Below are 24,787 nucleotides of genomic sequence, written 5' to 3'. Positions count from 1 at the left end.
GCAGATAAAATCTTCCAATCCAAGCGCTTCTCAGTTTCTCAGACAACATGTAAAGCATAAATTGCTCATAAAGTCAAATGCACAGCACTTTGCATGGAATATAATATACTGATAAAGTCTGCATATGAAAAATTTATATTTTAGCCAAATGTCTACAGCAAAACTCTTAGCAAGCTACTTATTCAGCAAAAAATAGAGATGGCAATAGTTTAGTGTAGCAGACCTTTAAGAATTATAAACACATTTCTGAAAAAGATACAAGATCACAAAGCTCCAAAAGGTTAAAGGTCTGTAACATGAGCTGTGATGTGTGGAAACAGTGCTAGTGTCTGACAATCTGTTTATAACTAATAATTTCAAAGCTGGAGTACTGAAAACAAAGCTTTGTCACAAACCTGGTGGGCAATTGCAGTTGGCCTGTGCTTCTCTAACAATCCGCCTCTTACCCAGGTGCTCCTCTAATCTCTGTAAGGAGACAAAATAAAACGCAAATGCTGCTAAACAAATAAGTCAAGCTTTTAATCATTTTGAGGCATACAAAAAACAAGCTTAATTCCCATTCTTAATTTAGATATGCATCTAACATTTATTTTCCAGATAAGATACTCAACACAACAACAACAAAAAAAAATAATAATAAGCACTGTTTTACCTCATGTCTACAATCAAATGTTCTTGACTACTATATAAAATCATTTTTTTTAACATGATTTTTTTATAAGATCATAAGAGGTTACTAGGCTAACGGCCCTGGGGTCCTTACAAGCCTAGCCATGTTATACCCTTGTTTCCTTATAGACCAGGAGATAAAGTCTACATTTGCATGCAAATCTGTGATCAGCACCACCTGCCCCTATCAGGAAGGGACACAGGTGCAAACCCCAGGATATATTTGCAGTTTCCCATCCAGTTCTTCAAGTTATGCTTAAGTAGGGCCACAGAGGAGTTCTGTTTAACATGAATTGGAAGTCTATTCCAGGGAAGTGGGAGCCTCTGGGAGACGTATCTGTCTCTCCAGCATATCTTGTTTATGTCGCAAACTAGGTTAAGGTCCCTAGATCGAGTGAGTCTTGTCCACTTGGCTTGCAGATGTGTAGCAATTCCATCAGGGCAGGGTCCGAGACTGCTCTGTAGGTCAGGCACAGGTTGCCTGCCTCTAAGCAGTCTATACGACACAGACTACAGTGACAGTGACCTCAGTCTGTCCACGTAGAACATGTGCTGCCGACCCTGTATTTTCTTGGTGAGAAACCTCTGAGGTCTCTCCAGTAGTTGCAGGTGTCTGGTGAGGTACATACAAAAGGGAGCATTCTAGTCTGTTACTGGTTTGATGACGGATGAGTACAGGGTTGTTATAACCTCCTTTGCTCTGGATGCTATGCCTTTATATATGAGATGAGCAATGTAGAAGGTCTTACTCACCACTGTGAACACATGCTGATCAAAGTTGAGGCCTCAGTCAACCTGTGTTCCCAAATCTCTCATCACTGAGTTTCAGTTTAGGGTGTTGGTGTTATTGTTGATATTGTAATTTGCAGGGATATCCCCCTTACAGAATGGAATGATAATGCATTTTTTGCATTGAGTTTAAGACCATGGCTTTGGCACAAATCATTTGCCTGCATGAGTTAGTTTTGTAGCATGTTGACATCATCTGGGGGTTCAGTGACTGCCCCCAATTTGCAGTCATCAGCGAACTTTGTCAGCCACAGACCATCTGCTTTTGCCTTAACTTCTGAGAAAGAGATCCCAAACAGTACAGGACCCAGCACCAATCCATGTGGAACAACAGTGGTGACAGGTCTGCTGGTAGAGGTGGAATCCCCAACTTTGACGCAGTGTGTTCTGTTTGTGAGCCAGTTGGCTGCCCACCTAACGACATATGGGTTGATCCCCAACTGGGTAAGTTTCTCAATGATGCCAGAGTGGGGGATTGTGTCAAAGGCCTTGGCTAAGTGTAGATAAGCTGTATCCACTGATTTGCCTTCATTCAGGGCTTTGGTGACATTCTAGAAGAAGTCCACTAGATTTAACAGACATGGTCTTCCCATGAAAAAAAACAAACTGGGTTGGTTATAGAGTTTGAAGGTCCCCTATATCTTTATTAATGGAGGTCCATGATGATTTTCTACATGGCCTTGCAAATAAGGCTGGTTAGGCTTATGGGTCTATAGTTCCCAGGGTTGGGTGATGGACCTCCTTTGTGTAAGGAGATAATGGCTGCTGGTTTCCATTTGGTTTGGACAAAGCCAATGCTTAGGCTGTGGTTGAAGAGGGTACCCAATGGTTCCACCAACTCATATTTTAGACCATTTAAGATGCAGCCTGAGATATTATTAGGGCCCACAGAGGCTGTGTTTTTGGCCTTGAAGAGTGCAGTTATTACCTACTCTTTGGAGATCTTAGGTAGAGGACTGGTGATAGGTATGTCATGGGATGTGATTGGTGAGGACAGGGGGGGGGGGTGAAGTTTTCACTGAACCTATCTGCTAGCAGGTTGGCTATTTCTGCAGGTTCAATGTGGGTGGTACCATCCACTACTGACTCTATGCAAATCTGGGCCTTCCCATTCAGACTTCAGATATAGCTAAAGAATGCCTTATAGTTACCCTTAGCTGTGGATAATAATTTCGTTTCATAGTTGGCTTTAGAGGATTTTACAAGATATATAATTTGCCGGTTCAAGCTGTGGTGGGTGCTCTTCCATTGATGAGACCATTCTCCCTTGCTTTTGGACAGCGCTTTCTTCCTTTTATTGTATAGCCTATTTATGCTAGATTTCCACCAGGGTGGCTTGTTTTTTCTTGAGGACCTTGTTTTGATCCTTTTAGGTACAGCTGAATCTAAACATTTGTATAGGTGTTTATACAGGGCATTGGTGTATACTTCAGTATAGGTGTCCTTGTCATCAGTGGGAACAGGGGGTTTGAAACAATTAATGCCATTGCTTAGGAGGCTATAGTTTGCTTTGGTGAAGTTTTTTAACCTGACTGTTACTTCGAACAAGACTGATTTATGATCAGGTTTTACCATGGAGGGCCCTGCACAAGGGGTAATGCAGCAATCTCCCATGTTGGTGAGTACCGGTTCAAGGACCTTTGTGCCCCTTGTAGGGGTGCAAACTATATGCACCAGGGCATTTGAGTTAACAAAGTCCAGGAACTTTTGGGCAAGCATGTTTGTACTTGTGTATATGAATCCTAATTGATGGAAGGATAGCTGAAGTCACCCATAACCAGAGTGTTTGGCTGTACTGCATGTGACTCAAGTAGGTCCATGTAGGCAGCATGGTTATCATGGTTCATGGTGGGGGACCTATAACTAACAATGATGTGGAGGGGGGGTCTTACCTAGAGTTAGCTGTACTTGGACCAACTTAGAGTTAGCTGTACTTGGACTAACTCTAGTGGGTCGTTCCGTCTAACCAGTCTTGAGGTCTATTTATCTTTGATAAAGTTTGATATTGCTCCACCTTTAGTTCTTCCATGTTCATTTTGCAGTCTAAACATGTGGAAGGCATTGTAGCCTTGTACAGCCAGGGTACTTTCTGCAGCCTTGAATCATGTCTCAGTAACTGCACAAACATTAACATCTTCCAGAGTAAGGAGTGCTTCCAGTGAGTGCAGTTTCTGATTTAGATTCCTAGCATCGAGCAGCAAGCCTGGAGTTTGGCTTTAGAGGATATTTTTACACTGGGAATTTTGTTCTTGTGACATTGCCTAAAACAGGCACTATGGTGGAGGCAAGTACCTTTACCAGTAACCAAAAGCCAAGAGGTAATAGGTGAAGACCATCTCTGGCAAAGCAGCATGGTCTATCTAGCATATCATCCCAGGCTGACAGGTACTGAATCACTCTGGATTGACACCAGAAGCTAAGCCAGTTGCTAAACTCAATCATTTTTTGTCTGTATTACAGCATCATCCCAGATGCAGGTAGTATACTGCTTGAGGCTAGGGACACATAATCAGAGAGCTCAGTCATGTCTCTCTTCATATAATCCAGCGAGGTATGTCTCATGTCATACACTCCAACATGGAGTTTGACAGAGTCGTTTTCTTTTTTTTTTCTTTTATCTTTTTCCCTATGTAAGCCTCTGCTGAAAATGGGCTATTGCCCAGTTGGACTTTCTTGATAAACAAAGACAAATAAATAAATAAAGAACATACATGTAAAAATCACTACCACCCAAGTGTCTGCTGGTGCAGACAATGAATCTGGGACAAAGAGTGTTCACAATTTGGCTTCTTTAATGGAATCCATATTGCACATCCACAAAACATTAAAAGAAATGTACTGGTAAAAGTAGCACAGACCCAAAAACAAATCCAAGCAAAACTAATTTCTGGATCCAGAGACAACTGCCGCAGTACAACAGACCAATTTTATTCACAAAGTTGTACACAAGGTTAGTGCTTTCATTCACAAACTATAAAACCATGAACTTTTTCAAACCAAGTTAATAGTCACATGACTAACTTAAATACCCTAGAGCCATTAAATGTTTTTACTCTTAAAGACACATACCCAGCCTAAAAATTAATTCATAAAATTATATATATAATAAAAATCATTCAAACCCTACATTATAGTTACTACAAAACACAATACAATAGTACTTCCTATCACTTATCCAGTCAAAAATAATGATCTATTATATTAAAAAACAATCGTAAAACCTAACTTAATAAATTTCATGTTACAAATTATCTTTTAAGATTTTTATATTTCAAAACACACCCCAGCAAACAATTATCATTTAGTCCAGGCGGTGAAAAGGCATTTAACCTCAATTGCCAAAATAATTCCTTCAACTCCAGGTTAACTGACCATGGACCTCCCCTTGATGTCGATGTTACCTGGTCAATAACCATAAATTGGAAGGAATAAGCATCATTTTGTGTAACTTGCTTGGCCAAAGCGTTCTTCAAATTCCCCTTATGAATACTATATAAATTCTCATATATTCATTGTTTTAAATACCTCTCCATCTTCCCTATATAGAAAGACAGACAGTGTTGACATTGGGCCAAATATACATCTCCCATTGAACAACAATTGTAATTACCTTTAATATAGTATTTCTCACCTCTGATTTAAATGAATCCCCGATCTTAACATACTTACAATATGGGAAAAAAACACATTTTCTCATCCCATGTATAATTAAGTTAAATTTTATGGGGCATTCTAACATGTTCTTAATATTTCTTCCCCTTTTGTAAATTATTCTAGGTTTTGGCCATACTTTACCACTAATAGATGGGTCTTCGGTCAAAATGACCCAATTTTTTTGTAATACGTCTTTAATCCCAAAACTATCAGTTGTAAAGGGCATTACAAAACTAAATGAAAAATCATTGGAAATAGTATTGTGCATCAAGCTGATCTCCTCAATAACCACTTGTCTCTCCATTTGACTAACCGAGTCCTAGTTTATAGTCATAAAGTTAGCATCACAACCTTTATTCAAAATAGGCAGAACATGTCCGCTATTTCTTTTCTGTTGGACTTCAGTTATTAAACTATCAACCAACTCAACGGGGTACCCCCTCTGCAGGAACATATACCTGATTTTAGTGCATTCTTGTTTAAATTGCATATCCAATGTGGTCATGCATGCTGCTCTAACTAGTTGGCCTTTTACGACCGCTCTTTTTTGATATATAGGGTGTGCGCTATCATAATAAAGGAAGGTATTCGAAAAAGTGGGCTTCCTAAATATTTTGGCCAGATACCTAGAATTAACATGATCTTTTGATAATTAACATCTAAAAAGGCTATACATTCCTCATTGAATTGATGTGTAAACTGTAAAAATGTTGTTGTGTTGTTGATAAATTCAACAAACACACTAGCCGAGGCACTATCTCCTTTCCAGATAATAATAATGTCATCCAGGTATCTGGTACACATAAATACCTGGTCTAAAAATTGCCCTTCGGAGAAAACAAATTGTTTCTCCCAATATGCCATAACCATATTCGAAAAACTCCCTCCGCACGAAGACCCCATTGCAACACAGCTTTGTTGTAAGAAAAATTCCCCATTGAACAAAATGTAATTATTTTTTAACACCAAGTCAAGCAATGTTTCCACCAAGTAGACATCCGGTCTGTCTGCCCCTTTTGATACCATGAACTCAGACACCCATCTTACACCCTGGTCATGCGGTATCACAGTATATAGATGCCTAACGTCTACTGTGAGAAAATTATAATCATCATGGAACTCGAGATCATTAATGTCACTTAAAAAAAAACACAAATCCCTACAAATCTGTGTTTGACCTGTCATATATTTTTCAAAAGTATGTTATCTATAAACTTAGTGCAAGCATAGGTTATAGATTGTCTCCCATCAACTATGGGTCTTAAAGGCGGATTCTTCACAGATTTGTGAATCTTGGGGATTCCAAAGATCACTGGAGTAAGGGGAGCAATGATATTCAAATAATTATAAAGGTCAATGTCTATAGATGTTTCAATAAAAAGTTCATTTAAATCTGCTCTAACCCTTCTATAGGTGGTGTTCAGCTCATTCAACAAATCCTTACAATAGGCTTCTGAGTTTTACATAGCCAACATTTTAGTAGTGTATTCATCTTCATCCATAAACACTAACCCCCCCCTCCCCTTATCAGGTTTCATAACCCTGATTCTCCTGGACCTTAAATCCATCAATAAATCCTGTTCATCTTTTGTTAAATTAACTTTTTGATCAAAACGCTTTGTCTTTAAAAGCTTTCTTAAATCAAGTTCACATAACTTTTCAAACATACCCAAACAAGGATGAAGCAGGGGGTTATATAAACTGGCAATTCTAAAGTCATTCCTACTGTGACTATTAAACCCAAGCAAAATACCAAGATTTAATTTCCATAAAACTAACTTCAAATGCAAAAGAGTCTGTGCTATATCAGCCCTCAAAGAGGGTACAAATGCAAGTCCCTTTGCTAACAACTGAGTCATTTGAGATGTAATTCCATAAGATGAAAAATTATAAATACGAAAGTCACCTTCAGGGTTCGCCACAATCTCAGGTTGAGGAAAAGTACTCACTGGGGTCTGGGAAGTCATTTCCATTTGCCATTCCATTTCTTGTGTTGTTGCTTCCCGCCCTGCTTGTAGTAATTGTTCCTGTTGTGGTTCAACTTGTTTGAAAAAAACCCTGATTAGAGGGTCCAGCATGTAAGTTGTTTCCTTGACTAGTGGAACCATTTAATTCCAATTTATGGTTATTGACCAGGTAACATCGACATCAAGGGGAGGTCCATGGTCAGTTAACCTGGAGTTTTTTTTTTTATTATATATATATTTTTATGAATTAAGTTTTAGGCTGGGTATGTGTCTTTAAGAGTAAAAACTTTTAATGGCTCTAGGGTATTTGTTAGTCATGTGACTATTAACTTGGTTTGAAAAAGTTCATGGTTTTATAGTTTGTGGACAAAAGCGCTAAGCTTGTGTACAACTTTGGGAATAAAATTGGTCTGTTGTACTGCGGCAATTGTCTCTGGATCCAGAAATTTGTTTTGCTTGGATTAAAAGAAATATGTTAGTAGTGCAGTAAGAGAGACCAAGTCATATAGCTCAACTACCAAAACTATTAAAACATGCTATAATCAAGACATACATGTCACTTGTGTTGTCAGGAGCTGCAAAACCTTACTCTTTTAATTCTTTACTTACAAATGGCACTAAGATCACCCTAAAACAAACCATCTCAAATGATTATTTAGACATGCAGACATAAGTGAACTGCTAAGAGCAAACCTTACTTAAACTGAGAGTTTATTATGACATATATTAACTAAACAATAACTAAGTAAGTAACTTAAGTTACGCATAAACAGTTTAATGTGGTTTTACTGTAAAACTCAACAAGGACCTCAACGCATAGCTACACTTTGTTCCCTATTATGCCTGTTCCAACAGAGTTGGGATATTTATCAAAATTTCAACCTCATATAATCACTAATCTGCAAAATGGCAGTGTCCCTATGCCCTATCCAAATATCAGAACTGTTCAAAGCACCCTGGAAGAAAATTATGGATTTTTATAAGCCACTGGATATCACAGACTGTTTATTGGTATCAATAGATGAGAACTTAAATTTTCAGATTATGAAGCCTGCAACATTCATATTAGCTAATGCTGCAATTCCAGTTGTAGGTCTAATTTGTATGTGTTTGACATACTAAGTATCACTGAGTTTGATAACAGTTTGTATTTTAACATGTTCAGTTTAGACAGCTTTGCAATAAAGAATCCACCACAAATCAGTAAGTCTGTTATGGCCTAAAACTAAAAGTAAGGTGGAACGTTTAAGGCCAGTACATGAAAAGCTATAAGTGTCAGCATGAAAAAAGTACCAAAGAAATAACATGTATTCATGTTAAACGGAAGTAAGAGTTCTTTTTTTTTAATTCATCAATATTAACATACAGATTAAAAGACAGACTTATAGGCAGTGCAAATATATGTTAACAATAACAAGACTGGAATCAATCTAGGAACCACAACCATAAAATGTCAAACACATGTCAAACAATAACAACATGTAAGATTAATAATCTAATAATTAGCTATACATGATCTGTGAAACCTCAAAACACAAGATGCAAGTTAACATAATGTTAGATGGCTGGACCGACAAGTTCACTGCAGGTATTCAACCAATGAAAAGTGCATGGCTATTATCATAAAATGTTTAGTCAGAAGACTGATATAGTGTTTCATCACTAATGTGTTTAGTCAGAAGGGTGACACAGTGCTTTAACTGTACCATTAATTCAGCTTTAATGATATCCTGAGAATGTTTCCATAATAAAGAGTTAGACAATAGTTGCAAGCAGAGCAATCCATACATCCTTCATTTAATGCAGTGTCTAGAAAGTGACTGAGAGTGCAGCCAGTACATGAGCTAATACCAAGGCAGAGTTGTGCAAGATCTTTAACGCAAAGTCTCGCAGCTTATGTTTCTATTCAGTGTAAGGTTGATGGAATCATATGCACACATCATACAGTCTGTACCTCTGTCCAACACTCTCTTTCTAGGGATATACATGCATACATGCATATGTATATGTATATATATATATATATATATATATATATATATATATATACACACACACACACACACACACACACACACACACACACACACACACACACACACACACATACACACACACGTATATATGTCGAGCTCAAGCTATCTGCAAGGGATGCAAGTAATGAGGTCTAGTACTACAAATGACATGAAGTGAGACAGATGACTGTACACAGGCCTCCACCTTGGCCCAGACAGCATTAAGTTCGTCACTGACCTGGAAAAAAATTACACATGACAAAAGCCTGAGTAGACCCTCTGCATACATTGATGCATACATAATCTTCTAAGGTGAATTCCTCCTCTTTTCACCTCAAACGCTGCACCAACAGTTATGTAGCTTGTTTTGTACACTCACTTGGATGAGTCAGGAGGAAAGAGATACATGCCAAGACTATAAAACCTGGGAGGCAGCACCATTCTGACCGCATGTATCCCCCAAAAGGGGAGAGGTAAAGATGTTTCCAAGCATGAACAATTACACAAAAGCTCTTCCATACTGCTTTGAAATTCAAGTTGGTCATCTTAGTTGGCACTCTAAAGAGTCTGATTTCCAGATACCTTGGAGGATGGGACACTATTTTAGAACTAGGAGCATAAAGGAAACATGCAGTGTTTCAACTGCTGGAATCACCATAAATGCTCAGACATAAGAAATAACAATCTTTAGTTCAGAAATCCAATGAAAAAAGGAAAGAGTTTCTAATTCAATTGGAAAGTCATGTCAAATATTAGAAGATAAAAGTAAACAGTTATACACAAACAGCAGTGAATTTTGTAGTGTATCAATACAGCCCCACTCCATAACACTGGCCAGAAAATAAAAACATGGTCAAGCGGTTCAATAGTGAGAAAAAAAACAAGATAGCAAAAGAGGGTGTCCCTAGTTAGTGTTTAATTCTAGTAAATAAAAAGGAGTAATCCTGGGTAGCAAGTACAATGGCTGAGGAAGAGTACTACAACACTGTAATTCCAACAGGCAGGGGATGTGGCTAAACCAAGCTTCTTAAATGCAAGCCAAAACTATTCCTATAAGATGAAGTCAAACACCTTCTCAAAAATCTTACTATATAACAACTTCTGGGATGGGATCTAGATAGGTAATCTTAAATGTCATGGAAAGGGCCTTCAGACAATGCCCACTACTGTGGACCAGTACAATGTTAGCCTGTCTGAGACTATTAATAAACCTAGAGAGGTATGAATCTGCTAACTATTTAACATACAACTTCACTTCCAAATTTAATGGGGAAATGGTCCTGTAGTTAACCAAAACAGACTGTTCTTTTCAGATTTGAGTGTAACAGTCATCAATTATGTCGTGTTGTTGCTGTGGAAGGTCTCTTGTAGTTGGCATAGACTGGAAGAGAGATTACAAAGTTTCAGTGTTGCTTTAACCACTTCTAATATAATGTCACAAGCCTTAGAACATACTTGGTCTGGAAAGCCTAGGAAGCTGTAGCTTTCTGAGAAAGGGAGAAATAAGACACTTAGCGGAAGAGATAGTACTGGCAATACGGGTTATCAGAAAAGTCCTAAATATACTGAATCTTAGAAGGCTTCACAACATGTTTAGTATTAATTTTAATTCTTACAGCAGCTTTGTCAGCTCTTCATTTACGTAGCAAAAACGGTCAGAAATATATCAGAACTATTCACTGTTGAGGATCTTAAGGCTGCCCTTCATAAAGATAGCTTACTTCTCTTTAATAGCAGTATTCAGTTCTAATTTAAGAACGCTAAAGGATTATTTGTAAACAGTAGTCAATACCGGCTTCAAATTTAGCAATTTTAGAATCAAAATAAGAATCCTACAATGCTTTAGCAGCACTTCCAACGTAAAAGAGTCCCACCAGGAAAATATAGGCAAGCTGTGTAGAAAGTTACAACTCAGACAGTGGGTTATGTTATTCTAAAAAAACAAGCACGTTGAATCTTTGAGTATAAGACTATTGAAAAGCCCAAAAGTGTGAGAAACAAGCTTTTCATCAAACAGGCAGAAAAAAAGATTTTATTTAAATTCTGCAAAATATTTTAAGTTGCACTTACAGTGACCTGTGTGGTGATAATTTTTTGTATTTTTCTGCTTTTTTCATGTTTTAGCTAAAACACTTATCTGTCTCATGTTTTTAGTTTGTTTTGGGACCTTAGTCTTGTAGTTTCATTTGCAGTTATGGAAAGATTGTATATTACTGCAGGATATTAGCAATGTTCTTCTTTCGGCTTTTCCCAGTTAGGGGTCGCCACAGTGGAACTCCAGTCCGCTAATGATTGGCAGTAGTTTTTTTTTTACGGGTGCCGAGGTGCCAGCTCAATGCCCAACCTTCAGCGAAGGCACGCCCATTCTACGCATGTCTTTCGAATGCCACTTGACTGTGGGGAGGACATGCAGACTCCACACAGAAGGCGCTCCAGCCGAGAATCGAACAGGAGAACCTCTTGCTATGAGGCAACAACGCAACTGCAGTATAATGTTATACTGTATATAATAATAGTATATCTATTATATATCTGTATATCTATATATCTGTATATATATAATAGTATATCTACTGCAAGATATTAGCAATGTTTATATATTATACTGCACTTCTGTCTCCATCGGTAGAATTACTTATAAAAATTAGCTGTTTGTATTTTGGCCCCTGCCTGGGCCTTAAATCTGCAGTTTCATTTGCAGTTGTGACACGGTTGTGGACTACTGCTTCAGTTAGTCATTTATTACAGTATAACTGGTAGATTTCTGCATAGTCTGGTACCTTAGTCTGTGTTGGGATTGCAGTAGTGCAGTATTGTGAATTGTGCTTTCTACTGCCTTTGTGTTTGCTACTATTTTTCCCCTTTTGTTTGTTTCTGCCCCAGCCCCTACTAGGATGTTAAGCTAAAGTTTCTGAAATTCTAACCATAGGCCAATTTTCACTTTATTTGACTGGATTCATCTCTAGGAAAGTCTGCTTCTTCCAATCCTACCACCCTTTGCTTTTGTGGTTTTAAAATGCTGTGTCTCTTGCTTCCATAACCGAAACAACCAAATATTCCACAGGAAGAAAAAAGGCACAGCGTCACAGTACGAGTGGTTGAAGATGAAAAAGCCACAATAATACGATATCTCGAAGTAGGTCACAAATCCAAGGCCAATAAACGCTCCAAATATATTTTATTTGTGAATGAAGAACACACAACCTGCGTCGACCTAGGTTTCGTCAGTAACCACTGACTTCATCAGAACACAAGTTAAACCATACACAGAAGCCGCTTAAATACTACCCACAATTATTTAATTATCTAATACAACAATAATAATTAAAAATTAAAAACCTAAATTGCATAATTGATATAACAATAAGTTAACCTTTCCATCCTGTTTGTGTAAATAATTTAAATAAATAAATTAGTAAATAAATGTACACAATTAAATTGACCTACAAAAATATAAATGTATAAATATAAATATGCTTCAAACTGGCTACATCATTTACATATCAACCAATGTAATTTGATGTAATGTACGTATAAAAATAAGACAATATTAGTAACTAAATATTGTGTGTAAATGTAAATATAATTATAATAAAATAATACAATATTAAAACTACCTTCTGTTTAAGCTACCTGCTGTTTAGTATATTGGGATTGTGTATAAAAGTGTGTAAACCTTAATCATATATAATTGAAAAAGGAATAGCATAATCATAACAATCATAAACACATGGGCACGTGTCTACTGCTAAAATTTAATACAATGTAGTACATATAATTAATTAATTAATTAATAATATAATTAATATTTACCAATTTTACTTGCCTTTTATGTTATGCATTCTTAAAACAAGCTTTATGCTTACAAATTCATTCAACCCAGGATGCTGATGTGCATTTAACAAAATTTGCATCCTGAGTTCCAATGTGTCCAAATTGTATTTAGTGATCCTTCCTTGTGGATCTTGCATTAAATGGGACACACCAAAAAACTTAAATTGATGATTTGGGTGTTTCACTATATGCCTGGTTAATGCATTAGTAAGCTTAAGATTCTTGATATCCCCCAAATGTTCCTGTATTTGTTTCCTCACTTGTCTACACGTTTTGCCGACATAAAAGGCCTCACATTGCTGACAGACCGCAATGTATATAACGTTAGCAGTATAACAGTTAATGTGTTCGTGAATCCTAACAGTATGTCCATTAACCGGCATGGTTGGACCCGTATTCAACATGTGTGTGCAAGTAGAGCACCTACCACATTTGAAATTGCCTGGTGTTTTGTTAGAATACTTGTCTACATTAAAATTTATACTCTCAAAAATGTCTTTTAGTGACATGTCCTTCCTGTAAATATACGTAATGTCACCATTAAACAAAGTACCCAAACCACTATCTAACTTAATCAATTTCCAGTTTTTCTTTATAATGGTTTTGATGTTATCCGATGTACCATTAAAAGTAGTAATAAAAAAAGGTATTGTATTAAAATTGTACCGTTCAGCGTGAGAATTAGTGTCCTCTACATTAATATAATGTTTGCCATTCAATATGGCTTTATACACGCCACTATGCCTTTTATTTACAACCTCCCTCGAGATGTTACTACAAAATTCTTCTGGGTATCCCCTGTTTGTAAATAGGGATGTAATAAATCGTATCTCATTTATAAAATCCACCTCATCACCACCTCAGTGGTTACTGACGAAACCTAGGTCGACGCAGGTTGTGTGTTCTTCATTCACAAATAAAATATATTTGGAGCGTTTATTGGCCTTGGATTTGTGACCTACTTAGAGATATCGTATTATTGTGGCTTTTTCATCTTCAACCACTCGTACTGTGACGCTGTGCCTTTTTTCTTCCTGTGGAATATTTGGTTGTTTCGGTTATTGGTTTGCAGTGTACAATATGGAAGGTGAAGGCGGCGTTGTCGATGTGAGTGGTTTGTTGAAGGAAATGAACGAACAATTAAAGTTACATACTTTACTTATCAACAAGCTTATGGTATCGGCCACTCAAAGTACGGAATCTACGGGGAGCTTGGGGCTGCCGCTAACCCAATTAACACCCCAACCAACAGTCATTGCGGGTAATGCAACTGCTGATTTGAACTTTGCTAATGCTGTGAGACATAAAGATACCCACACAGTTTATAGTTCCGATACGTGGAAACAACATCAATATTCATTTCATAGCGATAAAACTCCAGTAGAATCGAATGACACGAGAGTCACTCAACATGAAGGAAATGTTGAAACAATTTGAGCATAAACTGTTTAGGTTAAAGCGCATAAAATGGAGAACGGATACCTCCAAAGAAATATTGAGTTAGGAATAGTCCCTAAAGGACTTAGGTTGTGGAGGTATCCAAATGGATGTGACGGTGAACCAAACATGTTAAATGACTTACATGAACTGTTCAACAAAACTGGGTTGGCTTTGATGGATATAATGATTACCTACAATAATAACAAAATAGAAACATTATTGCTCGAGTTAGATACTTTAAACAGGAACATCAGTGGTGATTTGTTGTTTGATCAATATTACACAAATTATGTTAACATAATTAAAGACGTTGAGTATAGCTGTAACGTTATATACGAGAAGAAAGGCAGCAAGATCAAGATTTGGGTTTGTATATCCCAAATCTAAGTGTACCACTTGTAACCATGGGAACATCCGGACAAAGAACGTGAGAGGTTCCGATGACATCACTTCCCCTTTACCAACCGAGGGAGTTAGGCAACATGACCATGGTAGTCCCATTGATGAAGATGGCCCGAGGAGATCCAAGCGTTTAAGAGGGCAGAGCAATTTTGATGAAGGGAATGAATATGAACGGACAGGTGCGGATTTTGAGAGCAAGAAAGTTAACTTTTCAAACGGATGGAGGACGCAGCCGATGGCGTCCTGCTACATGAGGTATCGGGTCAATTGACTGTTACAAAAACACCAGGTAAACATCATTTAAATACGATTGATATGACTGATATGGTTATTGACATGTTAACTACTAAGGATAGGCTTTCAACCAGTTCTATTCAAGCTAATATGCAGGAAAATTTATATAGCTTGAGTACAAGGGACACAGCAAGATTATCTGGTGACATTGAAAACGTTACGGGTCATGATGCACAACGGACATTTTTGGAAGTCATTCCAATTCAAACGACAGATTGTAAGGACAGTTTTTCATTTAATTCAAGTGATATGGACATGGTTTGTAATAGTTGTAAAACGACTAAAAATGAGTCAATTTTAGCTTCTGATGGTATCGGAACTATTATAGATCATGATAATAACCAGGTATTCACAGATTATTACAATCCAACAGTACGGACAAACAATATGGACAGTAGTATCTCTTTATGTGATTTGACTGTGTATAGTTACGAGGGTCTGACGGAAGTCGGTAATGGGAACAACAGAATGGAGGTTGAACAGTGTATAGATTCATTAATAGTATTTGAAACCAATTGTATTTCTGCGGTTGGTTCACAAACATCTGAGCAACTTGAATGTAGGTCTATGGACACGAACAATGACTGCTATTTATTTAATGAGCCCACTGTTGTTACAAATGATAGGAATGATTTTAAATTATATAACTACACACACTATGTTTTTGATAATGAACATGTTAACTTATTTTCTAAGGGTTTTAGTTTTGTGCCGTGCAGGAAAGGGAATATGGTAAACACCATTTTAGATTTGAAATTGTTAAAATTAAATTTAAAAATATTATTTCACAATAACCCCAGTGAAATTAGCATTGATACAACAAAAGGGAGATTGTCTAAACCCAGTATATATAATCCACCAATGAATGAAAAAGTAGCGGTATTTGAAAAAGTTACTGAGAATGACATAAGGGATTTATTTTCTAAATACAATAACAATTTTTATAAAAACATGACAGAAAATGAAGAACTAATATTAAAAAACATTATGTCCATTAAGAATATTAGAATTATGAAGCCTGATAAGGGAAATGGTGTGGTTATAGTCGATTATAATGATTATATTTCATACATGAATGCAATGTTATTGGGGGATGCATATGTGGAGGTTAGCAGAAATGAAATAAATTTATCACATAAGAAAATTGATATATTACTCAATGATATGTTACATCAAGGTGAAGTGGATGAATCAGAATGGTTATTTTTGCAGAATGAATACCCTGTCATCAGTGGAATTTTTGGTATACCAAAAATTCACAAAGGATTAAGTAATTTACAATTCAGACCTATTGTAGATGGTAAGCGGACTAAAACCCATTTTATTAGCCAATTTTTGGATTACCATTTTAAGAAGGGTATAAATACATTCACACACATTCTGAAAGATTCTTGGGACTTTTTAGACAAGATAAGTACCATTAAGTTTAACCAGGGTGACATGTTTGTCACAATGGACGTCTGCAACCTTTTCACGGTTATTCCACTAGAGTGGTTGGAAGAACAGTTGTTCTATACCAACTTATATGATCAAAATAAGATTAACGTTTTAACAAAATTAATGGATACAGTGTTGAAGAATAATTTTTTGTATTTTGAAGGTGCTTATTATCGTCAAGTGAGTGGAGTGGCCATGGGGGCGGCATGTGCCCCCATGTTTTGCAAACTTCATAATGACATACTGGGAATTAAATTATTTATTTAATACACAATTTTTTACACACGTTAAATTTTATGGTTGGTTTCTGGATGACCTATTTATTATATGGAATGGGGATTTACCAGAACTAAATGCCTTTTTGGAATACATGAACAACAATGTTTGGTTTTTCAATTTTACACACGAGATTAGTATGGAGAGTATCACCTATTTGGACATAAGGCTAACACATGATAAAGTTAACAATGTGATAAAATCTAACATTTATAGAAAGTCCACTTTTTCTAATTCTTATTTACACTTTGACAGCTGGCACCCTCACCATCAGAAAAAGGCGGTGGTTAAAGGCCAGATGGTGAGGGCGGCTAGAATGGTCAGTGATGAGGTGGATTTTATAAATGAGATACGATTTATTACATCCCTATTTACAAACAGGGGATACCCAGAAGAATTTTGTAGTAACATCTCGAGGGAGGTTGTAAATAAAAGGCATAGTGGCGTGTATAAAGCCATATTGAATGGCAAACATTATATTAATGTAGAGGACACTAATTCTCATGCTGAACGGTACAATTTTAATACAATACCTTTTTTTATTACTACTTTTAATGGTACATCGGATAACATCAAAACCATTATAAAGAAAAACTGGAAATTGATTAAGTTAGATAGTGGTTTGGGTACTTTGTTTAATGGTGACATTACGTATATTTACAGGAAGGACATGTCACTAAAAGACATTTTTGAGAGTATAAATTTTAATGTAGACAAGTATTCTAACAAAACACCAGGCAATTTCAAATGTGGTAGGTGCTCTACTTGCACACACATGTTGAATCTGGTCCAACCATGCCGGTTAATGGACATACTGTTAGGATTCACGAACACATTAACTGTTATACTGCTAACGTTATATACATTGCGGTCTGTCAGCAATGTGAGGCCTTGACAAGTGAGGAAACAAATACAGGAACATTTGGGGGATATCAAGAATCTTAAGCTTACTAATGCATTAACCAGGCATATAGTGAAACACCCAAATCATCAATTTAAGTTTTTTGGTGTGTCCCATTTAATGCAAGATCCACAAGGAAGGATCACTAAATACAATTTGGACACATTGGAACTCAGGATGCAAATTTTGTTAAATGCACATCAGCATCCTGGGTTGAATGAATTTATAAGCATAAAGCCTGTTTTAAGAATGCATAACATAAAAGGCAAGTAAAATTGGTAAATATTAATTATATTATTAATTAATTAATTAATTATATGTACTACATTGTATTAAATTTTAGCAGTAGACACGTGTCCATGTGTTTATGATTGTTATGATTATGCTATTCCTTTTTCAATTATATATGATTAAGGTTTACACACTTTTATACACAATCCCAATATACTAAACAGCAGGTAGCTTAAACAGAAGGTAGTTTTAATATTGTATTATTTTATTATAATTATATTTACATTTACACACAATATTTAGTTACTAATATTGTCTTATTTCATTACATCAAATTACATTGGTTGATATGTAAATGATGTAGCCAGTTTGACGCATATTTATATTTATACATTTATATTTTTGTAGGTCAATTTAATTGTGTACATTTATTTACTAATTTATTTATTTAAATTATTTACACAAACAGGATGGAAAGGTTAACTTATTGTTATATCAATTATGCAATTTAGGTTTTTAATTTTTAATTATTATTGTTGTATTAGATAATTAAATAATTGTGGGTAGTATTTGCTTCTGTGTATGGTTTAACTTGTGTTCTGATGAAGTCAGTGGTTACTGACGAAACCTAGGTCGATGCAGGTTGTGTGTTCTTCATTCACAAATAAAATATATTTGGAGCGTTTATTGGCCTTGGATTTGTGACCTACTTAGAGATAATTGTGGCTTTTTCATCTTCAACCACTGCACGCCTTTTTCTTCCTGTGGAATATTCTCTTGCTTCCATCCCTTATGCTGATCTGACTTCCAAAGTCCCTCCCCTTTTTCACTGTAATTGTCTGTTGTGTAAGCTATTTATGTACATTTCTCGCCTATCGTTTTCCATATATCCATAATACTAAGTGCCTACCCAACAAACCAGTATTACTCTTGAGTAAATTTTATCTATAAAACTGCCCTTACGACTGAAACCTGTAACCGAGTGTGACTAAAACAAAGCCATTGTGCAGAGACAAGCTTAGATCAGCTAGTCTGCATGTTAAATAGTACTACTATCATATCTTAGCACAACCTAATCTAGTCTAGTGCCCAACCCATAGACCACCCAGGCAGACCCCTGTATACCCCAGTCTATAACCTACAATAGCCCACCCAATACAGGTCCAGACAACACATATATGCATTTCCAAATGACTCTATGGCCAGCTTGGTAGATATGGGCATCCTGAGACAATGTGGCATTTATCTCATATTCACAGACAACCATTTATCCTTAAAGAAACAAGCACAGTGTGCGAGAGATGCACAATCACAATTTCACTGCAGGCAAAAATCATGCATACAAACAAGGTTGTCAAGAACACACACACTACATCCAGAACACACAGTCTATACCACACACATAGGCCAACTTATGCTGAGGCACTGATAAGCAATCTTCCCAAACCTCAAAGACCTCCTTAGCCTATAAATAGGAATGCCTGTCCTGAGCAATCTCTAAAGCCCTCACCAAAAGCAACATTAAACACCACACATACACCTAAACCCAGTGCAGTCCCAAGTGCAAAACCCATAAGGCAAGCAAACACATTACCCAGGATTCTTGTCATAGAGGATTCCATAGTACAATACAAAGATACCCCACTCACTAGAATAAACACGGACAAGTAACATTTAATTGCATATATAAAGCCAGGACCCACCAAATAATGCTTGCACTCAAGTCACTGCACCACAGGTACCAGTATGATTCTATCATAGTTCATGTAGCGTTAATGACCTGAGCCATACCTCCCTGGACTATATGACAACAGACATTATTGATCTCTTTAAATATGAGTCTAAGAAAGGTATATGCCTTGCATTGAGCAGCAGTCTACCTTCATCAAGAATGATGACACAGTATGAACAAAAGATGATTGACTTCTAAAATTCTCATTGATTCTGGTGTCTTTCCAGGAGGATTTGATATCTGTCTCCCCTAGGCTTCAGAATATTGGTTAAAACTTCATCCACTCCCTAACAGCCTTTTGTCCAGAGAACTAAATGAGGAATGGCTGTGATGCCTTATAAATACAAAAGCTGAACAGTCCTTTTTATACGATCTGAGGAAGGCTTATTTGCCGAAAGCACTTATCGGAAGACTGAGGACTGCTTATTTTATGTTATATTCTTTTTATTGAAGTTTTGATTTTACTATTAGGTTTTACTGCCGTGATGGACATCAGGAGTTTTTAGCAGTGTTAACTCTGTACTTGGTTTCCTACAGGTTATTGAGAGGTGATCTATACCTGGTATACAAGGTGTCACAGGATCTAGCTCTGAAGGGCCTATTGCACATCCATACAATGAACAGCATCAAAACTACAAGATCCAAGGCTTTAAATTTTGCTTGCGACATAAATAAGACATGTTAGCAAGAAAGATGTGTCTCAGTGGATCCCTACACTCTAGAACAGACTCCCCATACATATGAAGCAAAATCCATCCCTAATCCTAGTCAAATGTAACCTTGACTAATGGGTGCAAAATCAGAAATTCACCCAGAGTGGCCCCCAAGTATTTGATAGACAAAGACAGATAGTAACTATGCCCAAACTAACATCACCCCCCACACACATAAACTTTAGAAACTTCCTAACATATCCCTCTCCTAATAAATGCCCATGATATATAGGGCACAACTGGGCTGTGTTGCACTGCCAGGCTTGTAAAGGCCCTGGTGCTCATTAGCATAGTATTTACTTATGAACTTATAAACCTATCCCCTATGCTACAACTACAGATGTAATGAGAGGTAATCTGATATAAATGTAATTAGTAGCACAGAAGAGTCATACTGTATCAGGCCATAAAAAAATTAACCAAAAATCAGCTACTGTGGAAGGTGCCAGAAAGGGTGGAAAGGGATATTGTGATTCTTATGAATGCAAAACCTTCCACATATGTACTATGCCAAGGTTCTCCACCCATTCAGTCATCACCTGCTGTCCCTTACAATGCCTATAAGATGTGGAGGAGGACCTGTGTGGCACTTTATCGGCTACATCATTAAAGTCACCTTCCAAAAAAACTAGAAAATTATCTCTATTAAAGAAATGCAATTTACTGAAAAGGTGATGAAAAGCTTATGACTATCTACAGCTGAGGCACATTAACCTTAACCATTCTCCACCTCCACTCAGCATCTTATTTATGCTCCAGTAAGGTCCAGCCTAAGTGTTGTGAATAAACATAGCCATAACCGTACATCCACCTCCCCTCAGCATCCTATATGTGTACTAATAAGGTCTAACCTAAGTGCTGATGAATTAACATAGCTGCAATCCTACTGGAATATTTAAACAAATATGTTAATGTTGTGCCTCACCACATATTCTCTAGACACCATCAGTGATGCCTTACCACCTTCAATTCCTGAGAACACATGTTATTGGCGTGACAACTGAGAAAGAAATGACACAAAGCATGACTTATCACTGGTGTATTGCAACCACAAATATTAAACGAAGATAGTTCAAAACATACAAACATTAACAATAAGCAAATAAAATAATTAACTTATAAATTAAATGATACCTTGTGCCCTACTTAAAGGAGCAGCAACAGTACACACAAACAAATTTAGCCCCCCTTCAGGCGACTGCATTTCACAGGTAAACTAATCTAGCATATCCCCACAAGCAGTTACAGACAACGAGGACTAGCTAGTAAAGTTCTTGTTATCAGGAACATGCAGTGATGCTCTAGTAAACAGTGCTCCAAGTTAAGTCCATTCATCCATCCACAATCCCTTTCCCCATTTTTGCACATGGAGTTAGGGTGCCACTTCAACAGTGAGAATCATCTAGAGGCAAGGTTTGTACTGCTGAGCGGCTAGCCCTGCCGTGGTGCTCCAAGTTAAGTAGTCACATTAAAATAATGAAAAAAAAAAAAACAGATCAGCACAGAGATCATATGGACTCATTTTTAATGGGTGTCCATGTGGTCTCTGTGCTGGCATGTTTTTTTTTTAGTACTTATATTTTATTTTCGGTTGTCCTTTTCAGTTAAGCATTTACATTATTATCTTGTAGCATATTATTTGTGTTTGGGCCCTTTGTTTGTTACTCCCTTAGTTATTAAGTTTTTCTGAGCAGATGTATTGTCAAAGATTTAGAACATGCTTTAAGCATATTGGTGAAACAGCTATTTCAGACTCTATTTGTTCTTCCAAGTGCCAAAAGGAGATATAGGCAGACACCACCAAAAAAGTGCCAGATGTCTGGTTTCTGGGGCAAAGGGAAAGGCCTGGTCTCCCACTGACAAAACTACTCAGATCAGTCAGATCACCCAGGCCTTCTGAAGTAACAACAGCTACAAAATTGCCAAGTCTTGGAGGAAAATCTTGGATCTTGCTATTTCTACCATGTGATACAAATGAAGGAGACAAAGTAATCTTAGACAGAGACAGTTTGTGACAGACTTCTACAAGAAAGTTCCACTCGTTCCATTCTCAATGTAATAGCATGCTGCCGAGAATGCCATGAATGAATGTGTGGTTATATTATGGAGCAGAGTAAGTAATCAGTCCCTTATAGCTTGTACAGTTTTTTGTTTTGCTTTTTTTTTTGTGAAATTAAAATGAAAATCTGTGTATCTAAAGTTATTAATAAAGATGGATGCCTGAAAGTGTGTGTGTGTGTGTGTGTGTGTGTGTGTGTGTGTGTGTGTGTGTGTGTGTGTGTGTGTGTGTGTGTGTGTGTGTGTGTGTGTGTGTGTTTATGCGGAAGTCAGAGGAGTACAATAAGTCAACATTTAGAAAACATATACAGTAAAACACAGTATCAACATAAAAATAACACATATATTACAATACTGTCTCCCAATAATATGTTCAAATTTAATAATACTATTAGAGAAACATCTCATATTCATCAAAATGCTTACTCTGCAGAGTCTTTCATGTTCAATTTCCTATATTAAACTCTATGTTAAAAGGGTCATAAAAAATAAATCCTTTTACTGTAAAATAAAAAACAAAATCTATATTTTTTTAGCAAAAACGAAGCAATATAGTATAGTATAGTATAGTGAAATATACTAAAGTGTGGTTGCATAACATCCAGTCAGTAAAGTGGTTGCGATATTACTTTAAAAAAACAAACAAAAAAAACAAGTCTTCTGCTTATGCTCTCAACGTGGTTATGATGATATCTTGTAAAACAAAACAAAAAAAAAAAACAGACTTGTTGAAAGCATAAGCAATAGAGTTGAATAACAGCACGCGTTTTAACACTTGCCAGCAGGTTACTAGATGCTGAAATCATAAGCAGCAGGTTATTTAATTTAGAACAGAACATTACCGAGAAGAGAATGTAGTCCATGCAGACAGACTGTGGTTATGATAATATGTAAGTACCGATTCCAGCTGTGTTTTTGTAGGGTCGCAGTATTTTGAATATAGGTAGTCACACCTCTTAGAGCAAGAAACCTGGACAAAGCCACAAACAATTGGAGGACAACAACCCAAAAATAGGGACATTGTTTTAATGCTCTTACAAACTTAGAAAGTTGCCAGAATAACAGGTTTTGCATTACCAGGAATTTTCTGAAGTATATGAAGTCCGAAACTTGAATGTCTGTCATTTTTTTCTGACTTCAGCCCTCAATGATTTGCAAAGGACTTGCCAGAAAACCACAATTTTATGAGAAACAGATAAAAAAATATGTGGCAAAAATCTGGACATTCTGCGAAAACTTGAGAGGTATTTAGGTAGTCATAACTGTTAGCAGCTCTGTTTCCAGATAGACTCCACTGTTCACAGATTCATAAGTACATACCAGGCAAACAGTCTGCAGATCATTATATGCCTAGCCAATAATGCATATTCAAACATTCCCTCCAGCCTAGAGGAGGGAAATACAAGATAGACTGGGGAAGAATTTGTGGCCACCTATCTAATTAAGGTGACAAGGTTGCCACTCTGCTTGATATATAGTGGAAGTTTGCTCAAGAGGTAGAGGATATTTTGGTATATGACTCAATCACAGTAATGTTTTATTTATTTAATGATAAAGGTTGAGCACCTTTAATGTAGTATTTGAGAAAACATTTATCTTGTGAAGTAATAGAAGATCAAAGAAGTCTGGATCTTTCATAGCTTGAAAGGCTAGACCCAAATTCCCAGACAACAGTCTATAAAACTGAATACAGAGTGAGGGATATCAGTCTGTAATGATAACTAAGATTTTTGAAACCAGTGCTCTTCTTTTTGTATTAGGAATCCAATTTTGTTCTGTTTAGACAACTACATGCCAAAATGAATATTATATTTAATAAAGGGTCTGATGGGATATGAGTAACTTGGAATTAAGACTTCTTTGGATCTACAATAACTACCTTTGGAAATTACATGATCAGATAGATAGAAGGCTTTCCTAGTGACTAGACCTGTTTCACCAGGGTCTGACTGGAGGGGTGTGCCACCTGCATAGCATGGGAAAATACCTTATTTCCTAAACCTAACTGCACTACAATTGTTCACATTTAATTTGAGACCATTGTCCTTGCACAAATTGTTAAAATTCTTATGCACTTGCCAGAGCATTAGCTTTATCTGGTCTCTGTCTGGACACTGAACAACTGGACTGTTTGCTTTGGCACCTACTTGGATGGCAATGACACACCTCACAAGCTCAAGCTCCTTCCCTGTATCATAACCCCCTGCTCTAAAGAAAGAACTCCAAATCAAGTAAAGGTCTAACTGGCTACATCACTAACCACAAGGAAAAACACAGCATAACAGCTTAAGACCCCTAAGGAAAGTAACAGGACTGCGGTTTGCAACAGGCCCTTTGGTCACAACAATTTAAATGAAAAGGTGAGTGGGTCATTC

At 36.8% G+C, this 24,787-nt stretch overlaps 1 protein-coding gene across 1 annotated transcript in view; it reads right to left on the bottom strand.

The window, feature by feature from the left end:
• Nucleotides 1-387: 387 nt before the first annotated feature.
• The window catches only part of LOC122800385 (collagen alpha-1(XXV) chain-like), a 131,225-nt gene continuing 106,825 nt past the window's right edge, over nt 388-24,787 (bottom strand). The window contains exon 2 of the mRNA XM_044069834.1: nt 388-465. Within this exon, the coding sequence (XP_043925769.1) occupies nt 388-465 (78 nt within the window). The remainder of the gene's footprint in view (nt 466-24,787) is intronic.

The sequence above is a fragment of the Protopterus annectens genome, chromosome 4.part0 (genome assembly GCF_019279795.1).
Source record: "Protopterus annectens isolate FY-2018-M chromosome 4.part0, PAN1.0, whole genome shotgun sequence".
Lineage (NCBI taxonomy): Eukaryota > Metazoa > Chordata > Ceratodontiformes > Protopteridae > Protopterus > Protopterus annectens.
Note: the sequence above shows the minus strand (reverse complement) of the source record. Positions and strands in the feature narration are given on the sequence as shown.